The sequence below is a fragment of the Chroicocephalus ridibundus genome, chromosome 1 (assembly GCF_963924245.1).
Source record: "Chroicocephalus ridibundus chromosome 1, bChrRid1.1, whole genome shotgun sequence".
Taxonomy (NCBI): Eukaryota; Metazoa; Chordata; class Aves; order Charadriiformes; family Laridae; genus Chroicocephalus; species Chroicocephalus ridibundus.
Window position 1 is genome coordinate 170,131,595 of NC_086284.1, and position 17,761 is coordinate 170,149,355.

General features: G+C 50.8%; 1 protein-coding gene across 1 annotated transcript in view; it reads left to right on the forward strand.

Annotated features, from left to right (window-relative positions):
- The first annotated feature begins 1,469 nt into the window (after positions 1 to 1,469).
- Positions 1,470 to 17,761, forward strand: part of NTN4 (netrin 4) — a 52,655-nt gene continuing 36,363 nt past the window's right edge. Inside the window, exons 1-2 of the mRNA XM_063322765.1 lie at positions 1,470 to 1,617; positions 5,337 to 5,848. Coding sequence (XP_063178835.1) covers positions 1,539 to 1,617; positions 5,337 to 5,848 — 591 coding nt within the window. The 5' untranslated portion in view covers positions 1,470 to 1,538. The remainder of the gene's footprint in view (positions 1,618 to 5,336; positions 5,849 to 17,761) is intronic.

The following is a 17,761-nucleotide window of genomic DNA, read 5'->3' on the forward strand; positions in this document are numbered from 1 at the left end:
GGAGGAATTACGAGTGATGACTTACAATGGAAATAAATTCCACTTTCACTTTCCTAGACCTGCATGATGCGACTGCTGCAACTTGGCTGTAACAACACAAACCCCAGTGTGATTCCTCAGCCCCTTTTGCGAGGCGCGAGGCAGAAATTCTCCAGAACATCCTTTTCCTCTGCCATGGCCACTGCCATGAGGAGGCTCAGAAGAGTGGGTGCAGCTCTCGCCGTGACAGGCAGGCTGCAGGACAAGCCCCCAAGTAGCCCGCAAGCGGCCATGGGGGCTCGATGGGTGCCCGGGGGCTGGAAATCCCTGTCTAGACGTGCTCATCTGGAGGGCAGAGAAAATTACAGCGGCAACGCAAGCAAAATACTTCTCTGTGGTATGTAAGTCAGCAGTGAAAAATTAGAAAGATGCCAAAGATCAGCCTGCCTGTACCTTTTAAGGTCCAGAGATAACACCGCCCCATGAGTCAGCTGTTCGACTGCTATCAGTAGATTATAGACTAAATACCTCTCACGGCACATTTTGGTGACCATATAACCCTGAGCAGCCCCAAACGTGTGGCATTTTTGAAATGTGTTGCAGAAGGCAGCATGGTGGCCTTAAGATGCCATCACGCTAGGTTTTAAAACAGAGCTGTTCCTAAGTTATCCCAGGTCTAAGTGCAGAGAAAGAAGTACGAAAACATTTTGTAAAACGCTTGCAACACGCTCATCTCCCAGGTTAGGTTCAGATAAGCAAAAAAAGTGACTGCTCAGAAGCGCTCCACCCTTGCTCTCCTAAAGTTCCTCTGCTGAGGTCTAAAAAGGTAATGATCTGGCGGTGAAAAATAGATGGGACTGTGTCTTTTCCTGTTTTCAGAGCCCAGAAACTTCTGTTGAGATATGATGACCGGTGCTATTGAACTGATCAGACTACATGGGACTTCACAGCTCTTAAGAATTGTGAGTTAAGCCACAGATTGCCAAATGATGGGAAAGAAGGGAAAACCTCTTGGGTTTTACGAGGCTCCATCCCTCAGTCCTTCAGTCACCCGAAAAGAGCTAATTAAACAAGGAAAGTCTTCAAAGTTTTGAGCAACTCGGGCTTGGCTTGGGGCTATTTAGTTCGCTCAGTCAAAGCCGAGCCTGGCCGGCGTTTCAAAGCCGGGCTCCCCCCGCCTCCGCCCCGACGGCGCGCCCGGGGCGCGGGTCTCTCTCCCGGGCACCAGCCCTCCCGCCCGGGGCTGCGGGGGCTGGCGGCGGTGGCGGCTGCGGTGCCCTCCGCTGCAGTACCGCGCCTCGCCGCGCACCGGCAACCGCCCCCCCGCGGCGGGGAGGGCGGGCGGGCGGAGTGTCGGCGGCGGGGCGGTGCGCGGTGGGCGGCGGGGCGCGGTGGGCGGTGGGGCGGTGCGGGGCGGCGCGCTGCGGGCGGGCGGGCGGGCGGGCGGGTGGTGGCGGCGGCGGGGCGGCGCGCGCCCGCCCGCCGGTGCCGCGCGGGGCGCTGATGCCGCGCGGGGCCGGTCGCGCCGCGGGGCGGCGGGGCGCGCGGGGCGGGCGGCCATGGGGCGCGGGATGCGGCTGCCGCCGCTGCTGCCGCTGCTGCCGCTGCTGCTGCTGCTGCTGGGCACCGCCGCTGCAGGTGGGTCGCGACCGTCCGGCGCTCGGCGTGTTCCGCCCGCCGCGGGCGTACGAGGCAGGTTGCGGGGCCGTATGGACGGACGTATGGGCGCGTGGGCAGACGTACACGCGCGCGCGCGTGCGTGCGTGTGTGTGTGTGTGTATGTGTATACGCGTTATGTGCACGCACGCCTCTGTGCACCGCGTATCGCGTACGCCTGTGCGCACTATGAGCACACGCGTACGCCTGCGTACGCGCCTTTCTGTATACCCGCGCGTACGCGTGTACATACGCATATATATATATACACACGTACATGCGCATATATGTGCGCACATGCTGTGTGTGCGTGTGCCCGCACACGCTGTGTGTGTAGGTAGGCGGTGTGTGTACGCGGGAGCGCGGGGGGGGGTGGGCCGGGCTGCGCTCCCAGCCCCTCGCCGCAGACAAAGCGGGGTCCGGCCGCGCCGCGCCGCCCGCCGAGGCTCCCGAGGGGCGGCGGGGCGGAACCAGGGCCGGGCGGGCTCGGCCCCGGGGGGCTGAGAGCCGGGGAGCCGGGGGATGCCCACGAGAGCCGGGCACGGCTGCGGGGGGGACGCGGAGGAAAGACGGTGCGTGGGCTCCGCAAGCGCTTTGGGGCGGCGGTGCCCCCCAGCCGTCGGGGTGCGGAGGGCAGGGCAAGGCGGGCAGGGTTTTCAAAGCCCTTCTCCCGCAGCGTAAAACACTTTGCGGTGAGATCTGCCCGCAGCGGGGTCCCGCCGCGCCGCAGCAGAGGCAATTGGGCATAAACAGTTTGCGTAACGCTTCTTCCCCGGCCCGTCGCAAGCCGGGTGCCAACTTTCTTCTTTAAAAAGAAGAGAAAAACCCAGATGGGAAACAAACATTTAATCGGGCACAAGATAAAAATGAAACATCACAAGGCAAGTGTTGCTAAAATGCTTAAGCAGGAAGCATATGATTTTCCATGGATGTTTTACAGGTGAGTCATGGTATTAGCTGCATGCTCTTACTCATTGCTGAAGATCCCGGTCCGGTGGCATGTACAGTATATAGAATGGGAGTATTTAGTCGGGCAGATTCATTAAGTGCAAGAAAGGAAAAACACCTTTTCCAGGGCTGTGGCAGAGCAGTTGCGCACGTGGGGCTGACGGCATGGAAATCTTTATCCTCTCATTTGTCCTTTTCCTGAATTCCTGTGGCAGCCAGCATTACACTAGAAAGCTGTCACTTTTCATAACAAGCGGTGCTCTGCATCCGTCGTCGTGCAACTCCTTCCAATTCAAGTGAAAACAAACACCCGTTTCAAAGGGGGTTTCCTCTCCCCCCTTCCCTCCCCTGGGACGGGAAGTGGGGTCTGCGTGCCAGCAGCATTTCTCAAATCCTACTGAAGCCAAGGTCCCCGGCCCCAGATCTGGCCCCAGGTGAGGAAGGGACCCTCTGTGCCTGGCCCAAAGACAACTGCAGTCAGTGACCGTGTGTGACCGGGGCTGGAGCATACCAGGAGCTGGGAGCAATCGAATACTCTCAGCTCACAGGGTCTCGCATGGGAATTTGGTAGCCAATCCCTCCTGGACGGGCTCAGGCAGAGCCTTGCCCCTGCCCCGGGACAGCTATGCTGAGCCCTGCCACCCCTGTCACCAGGAAACCTCCCACTGACCAGCTCCTGCTCCACTGCCTCCTGGGGGGCGGTACACCACCACGAAATACAGAGGGACTTCACGAACACGAACAATAATCTCGACCTGTCTCAGGGTGCTGACTGAGCCCCCCTCTATTTACCTCTTCTCAAATCCGCCTTGCAGTCCCGCAACTGAGGGAACCGCAGTAAATGTTCATCTGTTTGTTCAGCGAAGAACTGCACTGTGTTACATGTAGCCAAAGAATCCAGGAAAGCAGCCAAAGACATAAATTAGGCCAACTTGTGGCAAGCCTAACTGATAGTATGATAATAGCACTTACTTACCTACCCCTCAGGAGGGCTGCGTAGGTTAGTTAATGTTTATACAACACTTTGAAAAGGATGTTCAGGAGATGTAAGTGATATTGCATTAATTTTACGGTTACATTTGTTTACTTTTCTAGACTAAACGTATTCTGCACAGTTAATATATATCATCTCAGACACAGTTTTACCAGGTCCCTGTAAGAAGCTAACTTGACTGAGCATTTCTTGTTCACTAAAAATTTCCCAAGACTGTTCACCTGGTGAAATCTAGAGACTGGATTCAGAAGTGCTTTGTAATGGGTGCATAACTAGCAGCGGTCCACATCTGTTCTGAATAATTGGTATAGAAAACCTGTATAGACCTTTGGTGGTAGAAATGTTTTCTTTCCAGTGTGTTTCTTGAGGAGCAGGAGAAGCGGAGAATGCTGTCAGGCTTTGAAGGCTTAGCCTCTGCTAGTGCGTAATATAGCTTAATTGCAACTATGAGCCTGTAGACAAAAGTTGAATAAACCCCAAATAAAGGATTTATTGGATGCTAAACTGAAACAACCTTTGGACGTAACAAAAATGCCAAGAAGAAGCAATAATAATTGGTGCACAAAGCTGACTATGTATGACTGGCCCGGTGATAAAAATGACATTACGTACCTCAGATGGTTTGGCTTGCCCACATTCAAGTCATCAGAGCCTTTTTTTTTTTTTAATGTTAAATAGTTGTGGTTCATCACATACAGCCTTGACCTTCTGTTACATTTATTAATAAAGAGGTGGAGAGCCCCTAATCAAACATTCCTGCACCAGGAGGGTTACATTGCAGATGTTTTCACACCAAACCCCATGGTGATTTTATTTTTCTTTGACACTTTAACTGTGGATTTTTAAATGGACAAGGCTTCCAGAGAAACTGGAACAAAAACCACAGAACATCAGCTGCGAGGCAGCTTGCCAGCATCATTTCAACCAAGGATTATTTATTTTTTTTCCCCCTCCTTTACACACAGCAGTGACAGCTTTTCTAAACTTAAGCGGTGCTTCATTCGATTCGACCCTGACCTCAGCAGCAGTTTGGGGTAGGGACGGAGGGCTGGGAAAGGGGGTGAAGATTTGAGGTCATTGGTGGCAGAAGATATTCCTACAAAGGGGGTGAAGATTTGAGGTCATTGGTGGAAGGAGATAATCCTACAAGGAGGGTGAAGACTGAGGTCATTGGTGGCAGGAGATATTCCCACAAGGAGGGAGATTTGAGGTTAGTGGCAGGAGATATTCCTACCAGCTCTCACACCCCTGGCACCCAATCTGCTGCACGGTGAGCTGGGGCACAGCAATGCTGTCCCCCTTGGCCGTCTCCTCGTCTTGGCTTCCCTGGTGTCACTGGCATCCCGTCTTTCTTGTGGTTCCCTTCCTCAGGACCACCTGGATGCCCTTGGAGGCCTCGGGGCAGGGGTGGCATGGCCATGGCCGCTGCCCTCAAAGCCTCAGTCCTGCTCTGGGTTCCTCGGGGTAGTAGGGTGAAATGGAGGCACCTCTCCTCCCGTGTTGCCTGCTCTGCTCCACAGCTTCCCATAGGGATTTTCCCAAGTGCAGGGAAGCCCTGAGGGTTTTTTGGTTTGTTTTGCTGTTATAGAGACACTGAGCTCCACGGAGGGGAGAGCCGAGGAGCAGTGCTGCCCTCTCCCTCGGCCCCTCTTAGGGGTCTCGTTGGGGGACAGCAGCCCCAAAAAGTGTCCGGCGGATGGGGTGGGATGTGCCCACCTCGGGAGCCGGCTTCACCCTCCTCCTGCTCTCTATCTTGCAGGTCTGGGCAGCCCCTGCGAAAAGGCCTGCAACCCCCGGATGGGCAACCTGGCGCACGGTCGGGCGCTGCGGACGGAGACAGCCTGTGGGCGCCATGCTGCCGAGCCCTTCTGTGCCTACGCCGAGGATGCCCAGCGCCGCTGCAAGCGCCCGGCTTGTGGCCGGTGCAGTGGATCCCATGCCGGGCTGGCCCACCCCCCCGCCGCCATGGCCGACTCGCCCTTCCGACTGCCCCGCACTTGGTGGCAGGCGGCTCAGGACGCCCCCCGCGAGACCATCCAGCTGGACCTGGAAACCACCTTCTACTTCACTCACTTGATCTTGGTCTTCAAGTCGCCCCGGCCGGCCGCCATGGTGCTGGAGCGCTCCCAGGACTTTGGCGAGACGTGGAAGCCTTACAAATATTTTGCTGCTAACTGCTCAGCCACCTTCGGGCTGGAGGATGACGTGAGGCAGAGGGGAGCCATTTGCACTTCCAGATATTCCAGTCCCTTCCCCTGCACCGGAGGAGAGGTAGGTCTGCCGGGGTCGGGAAGAGAAAGCCCTCGCTTCAGCCCTCTTTCACTCTGCAATCTCCGCACAGGCGTTTATTCCTCCTTACCTCACAGCCATCCCTTGTCATTGAATGTATTTCACAAGGTGAATTCACATAATTCATTCCAAGCTGATATAGGCATCGCCCTGCCCCTCACTTTGCTGAGGGGCTCGTAATCTCCCTCTTTTTCCTAAAAATTCCTCTCCCCTCTCCTGGGGAAACTGCCCAGCACAACTGCAAATAAGTCGGATGCTGCCGATTCCTCGGGAAAGCCAACGGGAACGTCGTCGCTCTTGATGGTCTTCTCTGGGTCTTGCAATTGTGTGGTTTGGGGTGATGCAAATCAGTCCAACCTGGACCAAAATGCAACTAGGTTAAAATTAACGGTCACCACATTCACTTTTAATAGTGACCACCTTCGCTGAGAAGTAAGCGTGTAACCAGTCAAAATAGCTACTGACCACACTGAAGTATGGTTCCCATAAACCAGATTAGCCAGGTAATTAAGGAACTTACAATTTATCTTTCTTTTTTTTTTTTTTCTTTTCTGTGCACACTTATGCTCTTGTGAAAAGAGCTTGACAAAATGAAGAAAAACGTCACATTTGCTAAGAGGAAAAATATATGGGAAGAAATCAGATTATTTTCAACATCAGAAACAGCAGATAATAAATCATGCATTTGGAGGTGCTACCAATAATGCTTTTCCCTTTGGTGCCTAAGCCTGTCCCGTGGTGCCAGAGAGCCTCCCCTGGGAACCACGGCCGTGGGGCTGTCCTCCGGGGTCCCCGCTTGTGGGGAAGTCTCCCTAGTGACCAGCTCTGGACTTTAAAGGCTGCTCCCTCTAGTGGCCTTATTTAACGAGCTTGTCGGAGGGTTTAATGAAACTTAAAATTGCCCTCTGACCTAACTCAGAGAAAGGAGCAAATTCAATTAGTGAATCAGGTTATATCATTTTAGATTCTGCTGGTAACATGTTTTGAGGTGAAAGCCTGGTTCTTGGAGACCAACATTAATGTCTGAGAAAAATTACGTGTTCGGACGCCTTTGCAGTCATTTGGGGTCACCTCTAGCCATGCTCCAGCTAGGAAGCCACTCTCTGCAAAAATAGAGAGCTGTTTGTTCACCAAAGTGCATCTCTTAGCTGCATCTCAGGATGCATCCAATGTCCTGCTCTAGGAGAAGCTGCTCTGTGCTCTTGTCAGCTCAGGAACCAGGATCTCCAGACTTACCAGACAGACCCAGGGTGGTTATTCCACTAGCCCAGAGAAGAGTTTAAATCAGATGGCTGGCAAGAGAAACTGCTGTCTTCCTCTATTCTCCTGCCTCCTTTTGCTCGTGCCCCCAAAAAGCTGCCTGAACTTCCTTTCACAGTGAAATATGTAAAGGGGCTTATAAGAAAGGTGGAGGAAGATGTTTCCCCAGGGCCTGTTCTGAGAGAACAATGGGCAATGGTTTTAAACTGAAATTGATTTAGATTGGATATAAAGAAGAAATTTGTTACAGTGTGGGTGGTGAGACACTGAAACAGGTTGCGCAGAGAACCTGTGGATTCACCATCCCTGGAAGTGTTCAAGGCCAGGCTGGATGGGGCTTTGAGCAACCTGGTCTAGTGGGAGGTGTCCCTGCCCGTGGCAGGGGCATTGAACTAGATGATGTTTGAAGGTCCCTTCCAACCCAAAACACTCTGTGATTCTGAGTCGGGGCTAACTACAAAGTGAGACCTAAAAAAAATGATGGATGTACCTTGATGGGAATTTTCCAGGTCCTCAGCATTCCTGCCAGTCTCTGTGTCCCACCACCTGAATCATGAGGCCTGTGATACAGGGCAGGGGCTGAAATCTATAGCTCTCAGTCCAGCCAGCAGGACGTGTCTGGGTTTCTCTGACTTGCACGCTCCTTTTTCAGCTTTCCCAGGGATAATTCTCAGGGGTGAGAAATGCAAGGCATCATGCAGGGCAGTATTTGTCCCGTTTGTGCTGGGTCCTGTGTAGCTAGCACCTCAGTGTGCTTTTCACCGTGGTCACCTCATTCATGTGCCTGCACACCAGGACGGGGTCTGGCGAGAACCTCTGCAAATTCCGACGTCGCGAGGGCTGCTCTGTAGTTTGGTGCAATGCATGGTGACAGTAGGATGGAGGTCTTGTGTGTAGAGACCGGTGCCTGTCTCAGGAAGGAAAGGAATTTGTTGTGTTTGATGCATCTGCAGTAGCATGCTGCAAAACCAGACTATTTACCGAGCTTGCTCCTGTGGGATCTGTTCTTTTGGCATCGCTTTAGCTTGTGTTATTGCAAAGAAGCTATAAAAGTCAAGATCATTCCATTATTCCAGGTTTTAAACAAAAGTTGAGTCCAAGGGGCTGGAACTTATAAGGTTTTATTTATATGGCACACTTCAGTTCCCTGCACTTAAACACCACTTTTTACCTGCAAAGTAATAACAGCAGCTTTCTGGTGACCAGATGGCAAGCCTGCATGCTTAGCAAATATCACATTTAATTTATTACAGTGCCTACATTCCAGCAATTACTTGTAACTGCCAATGGCAACATGTATCTCACCTAAAGAAACATCAGAGTTTTGTGTTCTGTTTGGAGTTATGTTGTGCCGTACTCCCACTTCTGGTAGCACCTAATTTCAGACATATGGAAACAGTAATTTCACTTGAAACAGTGGTTTCAAATATGCAGTCATCTGAAATGTCCAAGTCTGAAGGGTATTATTTAATTGCAGCTCAGTTGCCGCCGTTTTCCTTAAAGCACAAGCATAAGTTCTGCGAGTGCTACCGGATTTCTTTGTTAACTTTTTAAAGTTCTTTGGAATTGCGATGTAACAACTGTAACCCGTCATCCAAACTGCGCATCCCACCATCTGTATAGCACTTTCTCCCACTTCAAACGTTTCAACGCCACACGTGTGTTGCCAGGCGCAGAGTCGGGGCTCGCAGGGTTGTGCGGGACGGTGGGGTCTCTGCACGCTGCCCACAGCTCGGTCGCCTCCGCCTTGTCCCCCTGGATGAGCAATTTGCGAAGCTCAGGGGAAGGCTCAGGAGACAGCGTCTCACCCCAAACGGCGCCGGAGCTGATCCGCCTGCGTTTCTGCCGAGCATCACGGTGCCTGCGAGCCCCGTTTCAAGGCAGCAGCATGCAGAATCTCATAGTACTCGGGGGCTCACGGCCTCTTTTTTAATAAATCACGTGCTAATTTGGAACAAACATGTATCTGCTTCAGTTTTTATTGAAAAGAAAAGTCAGGCTTTTTGCATTTCTTCTGCCCTCGTCATCATGAGTCATTCCTTAGATGCCTAGTTCAAGTCTTATGACAAATATCCTCCCTCATCACAAATTTGCCATGATGTTGATTTTGAGGAGATTTATGTTACCGCAGAAAGCAAGCTGCCAGGCCTCTGGGTTCATTGCAAAGACCCAGAGCTCCAAGCTTGTGGAGAAATGAGAGATGCTGAATTGGCTCTGGGAGATGCCTTTCATCTTTCTTCTGTAGTAGAGTGGCTCTGGGCTTCCCCTTGCGGTGGTGGGACTGGGGTGGTGAAGGGCGCTGGGAGAGCGGTCTGTGCTCAGAGGTTGGCACCATGCTGCGGTCACCTGAGCTAGGTGCCACCACAGAGGTAGGGGAGGTAATGTCACATGCCATGTGTGGCACTTGGCAGGTCTACTGATGGGTAGAGTCACCTCAACAGGGACTTGGCAGGTCTCTGCTCTTCTTTGTTACCTGTCGCTGATGCTGCAAAACTACCAGGGATGGTTGTGCTCTGCTTAGTGTGCACCTGAGTCCTCTACCCTGAAGCAGGCATGAGCTGGAGGATCAACAGCCCAATGGTGGGATTAGGAAGGAAAGGGCACATCTGGACAGAACCAGAGAGGAAAGAAGTTGAAGGCTGCATGGCACAGTGGTGATGTCAGGAACACTGGACCGATGCCCTGGGTTTGGTCTTAGAGGCTTTCTCAGTGGAAGTAAGCATGAGTTCACAGGTCAGCACATGCTCAGAGACTTTGCCGATGCACATGCTGGAGCAACCTGGCCATAGTCTGGCCTCATGCGAAGAAGAACCACCCTTTCAGCAGCCAGGAAAGCTTCTCTGCAAGGATCCAGGAGCCAAACAAAACATCTGAGCCCCTCCTCGGTAGGGAACAGAGGAAACGAGGCAGATGGTGGGCGCCCACCTCCTGCCCCATCATCCCCAGGGACTCAGTCCATGTTCATAAAATCGCCTGCAGGCTGGCACTGCTTTTGGGACCTCTCACCACTCAACATCTAGGGCCAGGCTGTCCCCTGTCCTGGGCCCCATCCAGTATGGGTGAAGGAGAAGCAAGAAGGAGGTGGAAACCTCAGTACAACCAAGTTGGGTTTCCAGCAAGCTTCAAGCATCTGCCAGTTTGAGGGGTTGGATTTGCAACACTGATCAGCTGCACACAGAGGGGCCACTAAAGTCTTTCTCCATGCTTAATTTAGTGAATTAATTGTCTCACAGCAGCAGTTGGTTTAGCATAGGCAGAAACCTCTATATGCTGGCCTTATATGATCGGTGTTTTAAAAGAAAGGCTAAGTTTTAGCCTGGATCATCCAAATGTGCTACAAACCCAGAGTATTTCCACTGTTTTCCAGGGTGTAACCCTTCAGCCACATTATTGCAAGGGAAATCAGAACTGGATTCAGCAGCCAAACATAATCTGATCTAAGTAAACAAGATGCAGAAATAAACTCTCTCATGCTCAGATAGGAATGCCAATTTTTATTAGTAGGCGTAAAAGGCTGTCTTCCCTCCCATAGTTCAGATCGTATTAATATTTCTTCCTTTACAGCCTAATCTGATCGCTGTTAAGGGCTTATTGACAAGGGGCCCTTAGCAGATGTTAATTCTTTAACCGTGAGCGAGAGTGACTGTCCACTCTGCAATGCAATTATCTCATTCACTTTACATTCCCATCTGTGGTCAATTCAGATTAGCTCGCCTGAGTGTCCCCATTTAGACAAGCTCCAGGATAAAAGGACTTAGTGAAGCAGAGTCTCCTTGACAAGATTTTAGTAAATTAGTAACTTATTTGAGTGTTCATCTATTCAGAATACTGCTAATAAATCACTTTGAGACCTCAGCTATTGTTGCTGTTTGCTATTAATAGGAGAGGCGTATTTGCAGCTTGACTATATTCCAGCAACAAATTCTAATGTGCTTTTAACTTTTGAAACATCACATGCTGCTGTTTTACTGCGGGGTGTGTGTCTTGCTGAACATTTTATTGATCTCATGTGCCTCTGTAGCAGAAAAACCTTCAAATGTTTTGCCTCGCACTGTTACTGCATGCAGCCTGCCTCTTGTTCCTTAAGGATTTGGGCACCAGTCCTACTGGTTCTACCTGAAATTAGCTGCGTAGAGGACAATTAAATTGTGTCCTGCTACTCACAAGTTTGGCCCTGATAGACAGTGAGGAACTGTAACACTTGCCGACGCAAACAGGAGTTAAAGATGCTCGGTGATTTTTATTTTGGAGCCCTAATTTTGGGTTGTAGAAATACTATGTTGCAACCTAGAAGCCTTTGCCCATTTTTTTTGCCTGTCTTTTAGGCCTGAGTAAGGTTATCACTGCTGTCCTTAACTGAAGCTACATCTCCATTGCTCTGACATCCTCCAAGGATCTTGTGGGTCACGGGAGGTTTGAGTTCAGTCACTCGCAGGACTTGGGACTCCACAAAGAACCTGGGCAAATATGCAAGAATAACTTCAAAACAGCCTGGGATGTCAGCCCATTAGAAGGCTGCAAATGGCTTTTTTAATTGTTCTGTGCCACTGGTGTCTGCACAGAGAGAAAACAAAGGCCCAAACTGACACGAAGAAAAGAGGGAAACTGGCTGGTGTTCAGTTGTGCTCAGGACACATGAGGACGCAGCTAGGGAACTGTGTTTTCCAGTCCCATCTCTACACTTTGTAGAAGTGCATTTTGCGGGGGGTGTGGAACAACCACAAAAAAATCCTCTTTAACAGCATCTTCCTGTTCATTCGGTCTTTGGAAAAACACAAATTGTCAGTCTCTGTACAAAAATGCCACATGCGAAAGAGAGTTTGTTCAGCTAGGGGCCAGGGGTGATGGGGCTGATGGCCAGACCAAGCCCAACTCCTTGCATTATATCCATGAATTTAGCAAAGCACGGGGGCCATTATTTCATAAGCACAAGAATAACGATTTCTAGGGGAAAATTTAATGAGACGAAGTAAACAAAGTCAGGCCGGAGTCAATGAAATGGTGTAGGAACCTGGAAATCCCAGGCTGCAGCAGCTGGCCATTCATCATGGGGTGGCTGGGGAGGGTTCCTGAGAGCCGAGCAGGATGCCTCCTTGCCGGCCCGCACAGCACAGGGCTCGCTGCTTGCAGCAGTGCTGGCAGCTGCGGCACACCAGCAGGATGCTGTCCCTCCACCAGCCACCTTGCTGATGGCTGTGGTGGGATGCATCTCTTGGCTTGGCCACCAAGCTTTCCCTCCTGGCAGGGAAGCCCGTCTTCCCAAGCCCTGTGCGGGGTTTCCACTGGCTTTAGCACAGTGAGGTGGAGGGGAGCTTCCCCCTTTAAATAATGGGGCAGCAAAAAGGGGATTCAGGGAAAAAGGGGAAACCTGAGCTTAGTTTTTAATCTGTGCCTGAGAGGACAGGAGAAGAGGGCAGTTCTGGGCACATGTGGAGACAAACCTTCAGTCTCCAGGGAATTTTACCATGAAAGGTACTTTCCCTCTAGAGATTGGGTGCCATCAGGGCCGAGTGACACAACTGCTGTTTTCTGGGCACTGGCACCTGCTTTTTAAGCTTTCCGTACGTGGAGTACCAGGGATGATACTGTCAGGTCTCTGGGCCAGGTTGTGTCAAAACACTCCCTCTCTGCTGCAGGCAGTCCCAGAGCAGTGACATGTCCCTTTGCTGGGCCTCCCAGGTGCTCAGCATCTCTGGAGGACCAGGACACGCAAGGGGCAAGACGCTTCTTCAGCCTGCCTGGTGATCCTCCGCATGATTCTCCCCATTGCAGCTAGCCCACGGGAAGGTCTCATCATCTCCTTTTCTCCCTGGCTTTCCCAGTGCTTTTGACACTTGGAGGTTGGCCCTCCGCTTGGCCAGCTCTTGAAACGCAGCCGTCCCTGGGATGGAGCATAGCCAGTGTTTAACAGTGCATATCGGCGGTCCTCTGTTGAGAACAGCAAGTTTCTAACAACGTGTGGATCAGAGCTTCTGGATCAGCCTCCAATTATGGCTAAAACAAATTATTCCTCAGAGTGAGCTTGACTGGTCTGTGAAAGGGGACATATTGTAGGCTGCCAACAGCAGGAGGGAATGAGTCCCAGGGCTCCAGGAGACCCTTTCCAAACTTCTTATGTAGGAAGTGAAGAGCACTGTACCCACACGAAACAAGAGGAATTTGGGTAGGCAGAATTTAATTCTCTAAATTGGCATCTGGCCTTGTTAGCGGGGACTATTGCTTCCCTTGAGAAAAGTGCTGAGGGCTTTTAGCGGCGCAGCCAGGGCCGCTCTTCAGGCACTGCACCCCACGGCTTCATTTTCACAGTTCATTTTTGGCGTGAAGGGCGGACTGGCCCACTTATTTGTCTCCCAGTTCGCTGGCTGGAAAGTAGGGCTGCCATGTTTCTCTTTGGGATTCCTGGATACAACCGGTTACACGGGAAGTGTGTAACCTAAAGCAGTGAATCGACACATCTCAGAAGTTTTGGATCAAAAGCTCATGGGGACTTAATCTGAGATTAATCGCTGTGCACAATGGGTGTCGGCGTGAGATATCCTGTCTACCAACATTCAAAATCCTACACAAATGGTGAAGTCCTGAAATTCTCCCTGGGCAACATTTCCAGGAAGAAAAGAAGTTAATGTCCAAAAACAAACTCACTAGACGCATATGCCATGGCTCCCTCACCGGTGTCTGCGCAGCGTCACTCATTGCTGTGTAGCCGTGAGTTGAAACGGCAGTGCTGTTTCTCATGGCCTTTTTGACTAGGCGTATTTACATATAATTCAGACAGGTGTTCTCTTTCCCAAAATTAAGTGTAGCTCGTGGTAACTGGATGGTTTAAGCAGCCAGCTCTATAGACAGAAAGCCTTTTCATTATAGGCAAGAGCAATTGAAAAATATTCATGAAATCGGGTTACTCTTAGGCTGAAAGAAATCCCCTTGATCCCTGGTACTGTTGCAGGCATTCTTGCTGAAACGCTAACCTGCTGCCTTGCAGGCTTTTGCAGTGCTGCATCGTGCTCAGAAGCTGTTAAAGGAGTTATTCTGCAGCTCTGGGGAGTGAGCCAGCTTTTCTTACAGCCCTGCCTACAAACGAGCAAGTCCAGTTCTCTGTTGGGCTCTTTGGAGGCAGCTCCAGGTTTTCTTGGTCTTCCATATGCACAACAGGTACTGCTGGCAGGCCAAGGCTGAGAACATAAATCTTTGTGGGGATAGGGAAAGGAGGGGAATTGCTGGAGGGAAGAGTATTTAAATACCATCTTTCTTGCCAAGCAGTCAAAGGACTTCTTCATATCATCAGCTGAAATGTGCTGGTTCATTTTCCTATGTGGGATAGTGGAGCCTTGGAAACGGTGATTCTGAAGATGAGAAAAAAGCAATAATTATTTTCCTTGATACTGCACAGTCAATGATATCATGCATCTGGAGGGTTTTGTGAGCCAAGAAACTGAGTGTTTTCTGTTTGATGAGTGAAGGTAGCGATTAGGCAAAATAAAACCATTGTGGAATAAACTGTCAATTCTTGGAGCAGCACTGTTAACTGGAGGTGAAGAAATCCAAGTGTTTTGAGCTGTTTGAGCTGGAGAGAGATTTTTCTGGTAAGAATATTGCCTCTGTGATCATCGTCTGCATGAAGACAGGCATGACCTAGCAGTGTTTCATTTTCATCTAACGGAATTGTGCTGAAGGGAAGCTGAGAAGATGACTCTTGTCTGACTGATTATTGCCAGAGATGTCATGGATCCTGGAGAAATCCCAATGCTCTTGCCTATCTCTCCTCGTGCTTTTTCCAGCCCCCCAACCAGCCGGCTGCTGCGCATGAGTAGGAGCTCGTCCCATACAGCTTCTTGCCTTTGAGAATGGCATAAGAATGCCTTGAGTTTCCCAAAAGATAAACGTTGCCTTGGTATAAATTAACTTGCCGAGGTCCCCGCAAGGGCTGGTTATTTGAAATAGTTGTATTTTCCTCCTGAAGTCTTCGTAAGACTGCCTAACTTTTGGATGGCGAGACAAAGGATTATTTGCCTTGTTCTATGCACTGTAAAAGATTGTAGAAGGTCTGTAGGCATGGGCCAAATGCTGTCCTTTGTTAAAATATATGAAGCAGCCATAACAGCTGCAGGAGTGCCATTTCTCCAGCATCTTGAGAAGCTCAGGGGCTGCTGCTAGTGGTTCGCGGTGGGTTTCTGTCACCGTTGCTCGGGGATGTGGACAGTGTGCTTTAGGCCGTTGCTTGAAGGACAGGCTCCACTGCTCACTTTGTTCTTAGTGTCTCTGATGGTCACCTCTCTGCAGTGTCCAGGCAGGTTTACCAACTTCTCTTGCTGTTTCATCTCACCCGAGTGATGCTGAAGTGTGCACCGTGAATGTGAACATGCAGGGGATGGTCAGAGGTCTCCAGGAGAAAAAGAGAATCTCTTCTTTCCTGCGATCCACTTGGTGTGACAGGCAGAAAACCATATTAGAGGAGCTGGTGGGTGATTATCTGCCCAGTTTAGGCTGATGAACTTCCCACACCATGTGAATTATTTACAGCATCTGCCAAAAAAATCTTTTTTTAGCCTAGGGTCATTGCAATGAACATAGCACAGAGAGGCACATGGGTTTCTCTCTTAAAAGCTCTTTTACTTGGTGTGGTAATACATCAAATAAGTCCGTTTTGTCAATAGAGTGTTACCAGCATTGTGGCTCTAGCAGTCTTCTTCACAGGGCAAGGAGTCCATGAGGCTTGATTTTGTGAAGGAACAAGATTGTTTTCATAAAACTTTTAGGAGCTTAACATCTTTAAGATATATTTTGCAAATGTTGAAGTTAGCCAGCAGTTTCAAAAGTTTTTAGGGTGGACTGATGGACAGGCACATAGATACACATGCAGTGCAATGGCACAAGGCCTATTTCAGTAGGGAACTAACCTGAAAGATATGGTTGTAAAGGCTTTGCAAGCGAAACACTCCTCTGCAGGCACAGCTCTCCCCTCCAGGAAGAGTCAAGGAGACAGCCTGGCAGAAGGTGACCACACTGACGCAGAAAATGCTGGCATGGGGTTGAGCCCTCAATACTGAAACTGGGAGACAAGAAAAACCCATCTGCAGGATATCTGTCTCTCTCAGAGGATGTATGTGGGCAGGGAATATGGTGGTTGTTGTTGGCACTAGGTCTGGTGGTTAGACCATGCATCTGACAGATGAGACGCCTGAGCTGCTCCTGCTCTGGGAGGGCTGAGGGAGCCCTGTTAGACAGGGTGGCTTCTGTGCCTGAGGCTTCCTGATGTAAAAAGGGGTCCCCAAAGGTGTCAGGTAGGAATGTTGCTGCTCCCCGTAGGTACCAAATAGGATTTATCGCTGTGGAGTGGGTCTCACTGCTTGGCGCAGCAAACCTTGCAAGTCAAGCCATCCTCACGTGTACAGTAAGACAGTCTCACCTCAGTCTTGCATGTGTTGTTGGGTGTTAGGCTTAATTAGACTTAATTACTCTTTCCTGGGAAGGTGCAGGGGGATGAGCAGGGAGCAGTCCCAGCCCCAAGGCTCCTCTGTACCACCAGGAGGTGACCGAGCAGGGGTGAGCGAAGGAGGTGTGATGACACTCTCTCTGAAGCAGGAGCAGCTGGCTGGTGCTGGATTTTTGCAGCTAAATTTATATCCAATTCCCTCTGCAAGTGAAAAAAAGAAAAGGCTTATCAGGCTTTTGTGGTGATGACGCAGTTTCTTGGGTGGAAGGTGAAATCAGACGCCGTGGCAGGTTCGTGTTGTAGAAAGCCCCAGGGGGCACACACATGTCATATCATTGTTACTATTCTTTCAATTACCCATTTCTACAACTCAGCCTTATTGCCCCCTGTGAGCTTTCTGTAACACTTACCGGGAGAAATGATGACGGCTTTTAACTTTTACATCTGTTGAGAAGGAAAACCTTAATTGGCCCAATAAAATTTCCCAGCTAAGTTTCTCCTGAACAAGACTAGCCAAGGCTGAAAGTGGTTGCCACTTCTGGGTAGTCCCTGTGGGAGGGGGCCTGGGCTGTTAGATGGTCTGGGCTGGCTATGGAGAGAGGCACAGGGGGACGGGGCACGGGTGCAGGGACACAGGAGCTGGGGGTGGCAGAGGTGTCCTGGGCAGCGGGTATAGCTCGGAGCATCTCAGCTTGAGCCATGGTTGCGTGCGGCTGCGAGCAACAGCCGGGGCCTGTGGGCACCAGCAGATGTGAAGCGATGCTGGGCACACAGCTGGAAATGCCGGGGTTGGGAGGTGGGGGACGAGGGCTCCCCTTCGCCTTAGCCCCAAGCGCCTGGCAGGCGGTGCCTAACCTCAGCCATGTGCCGGGCTCCAGGGAAATTCTTCGGGAGGCAAAAGGATGAGGTCCTGGACGCGCTGGCAGAGCTCTACCACTGCCTTTACTGCCTACACTTTCAGAGCGTTGTCCCGGCACTAAATAAACCAGATAGCGTCGAGTGACATGGAGATTCAACAGGGCCCCATAATACAGGCCAATTAGCCACATTTATTTAGTGCCTGCGTACCAAGAGGCACTGCAGACTCCTAATGCAAACCTTTTCTGTTAAACACTTACCCAGATATCACATGCCCTTTTGTAATGTGGTGCATGTCCCTCCTTGCTTTTGCTCTCTCTCTACTTGGAGAAGATAGCAGACCT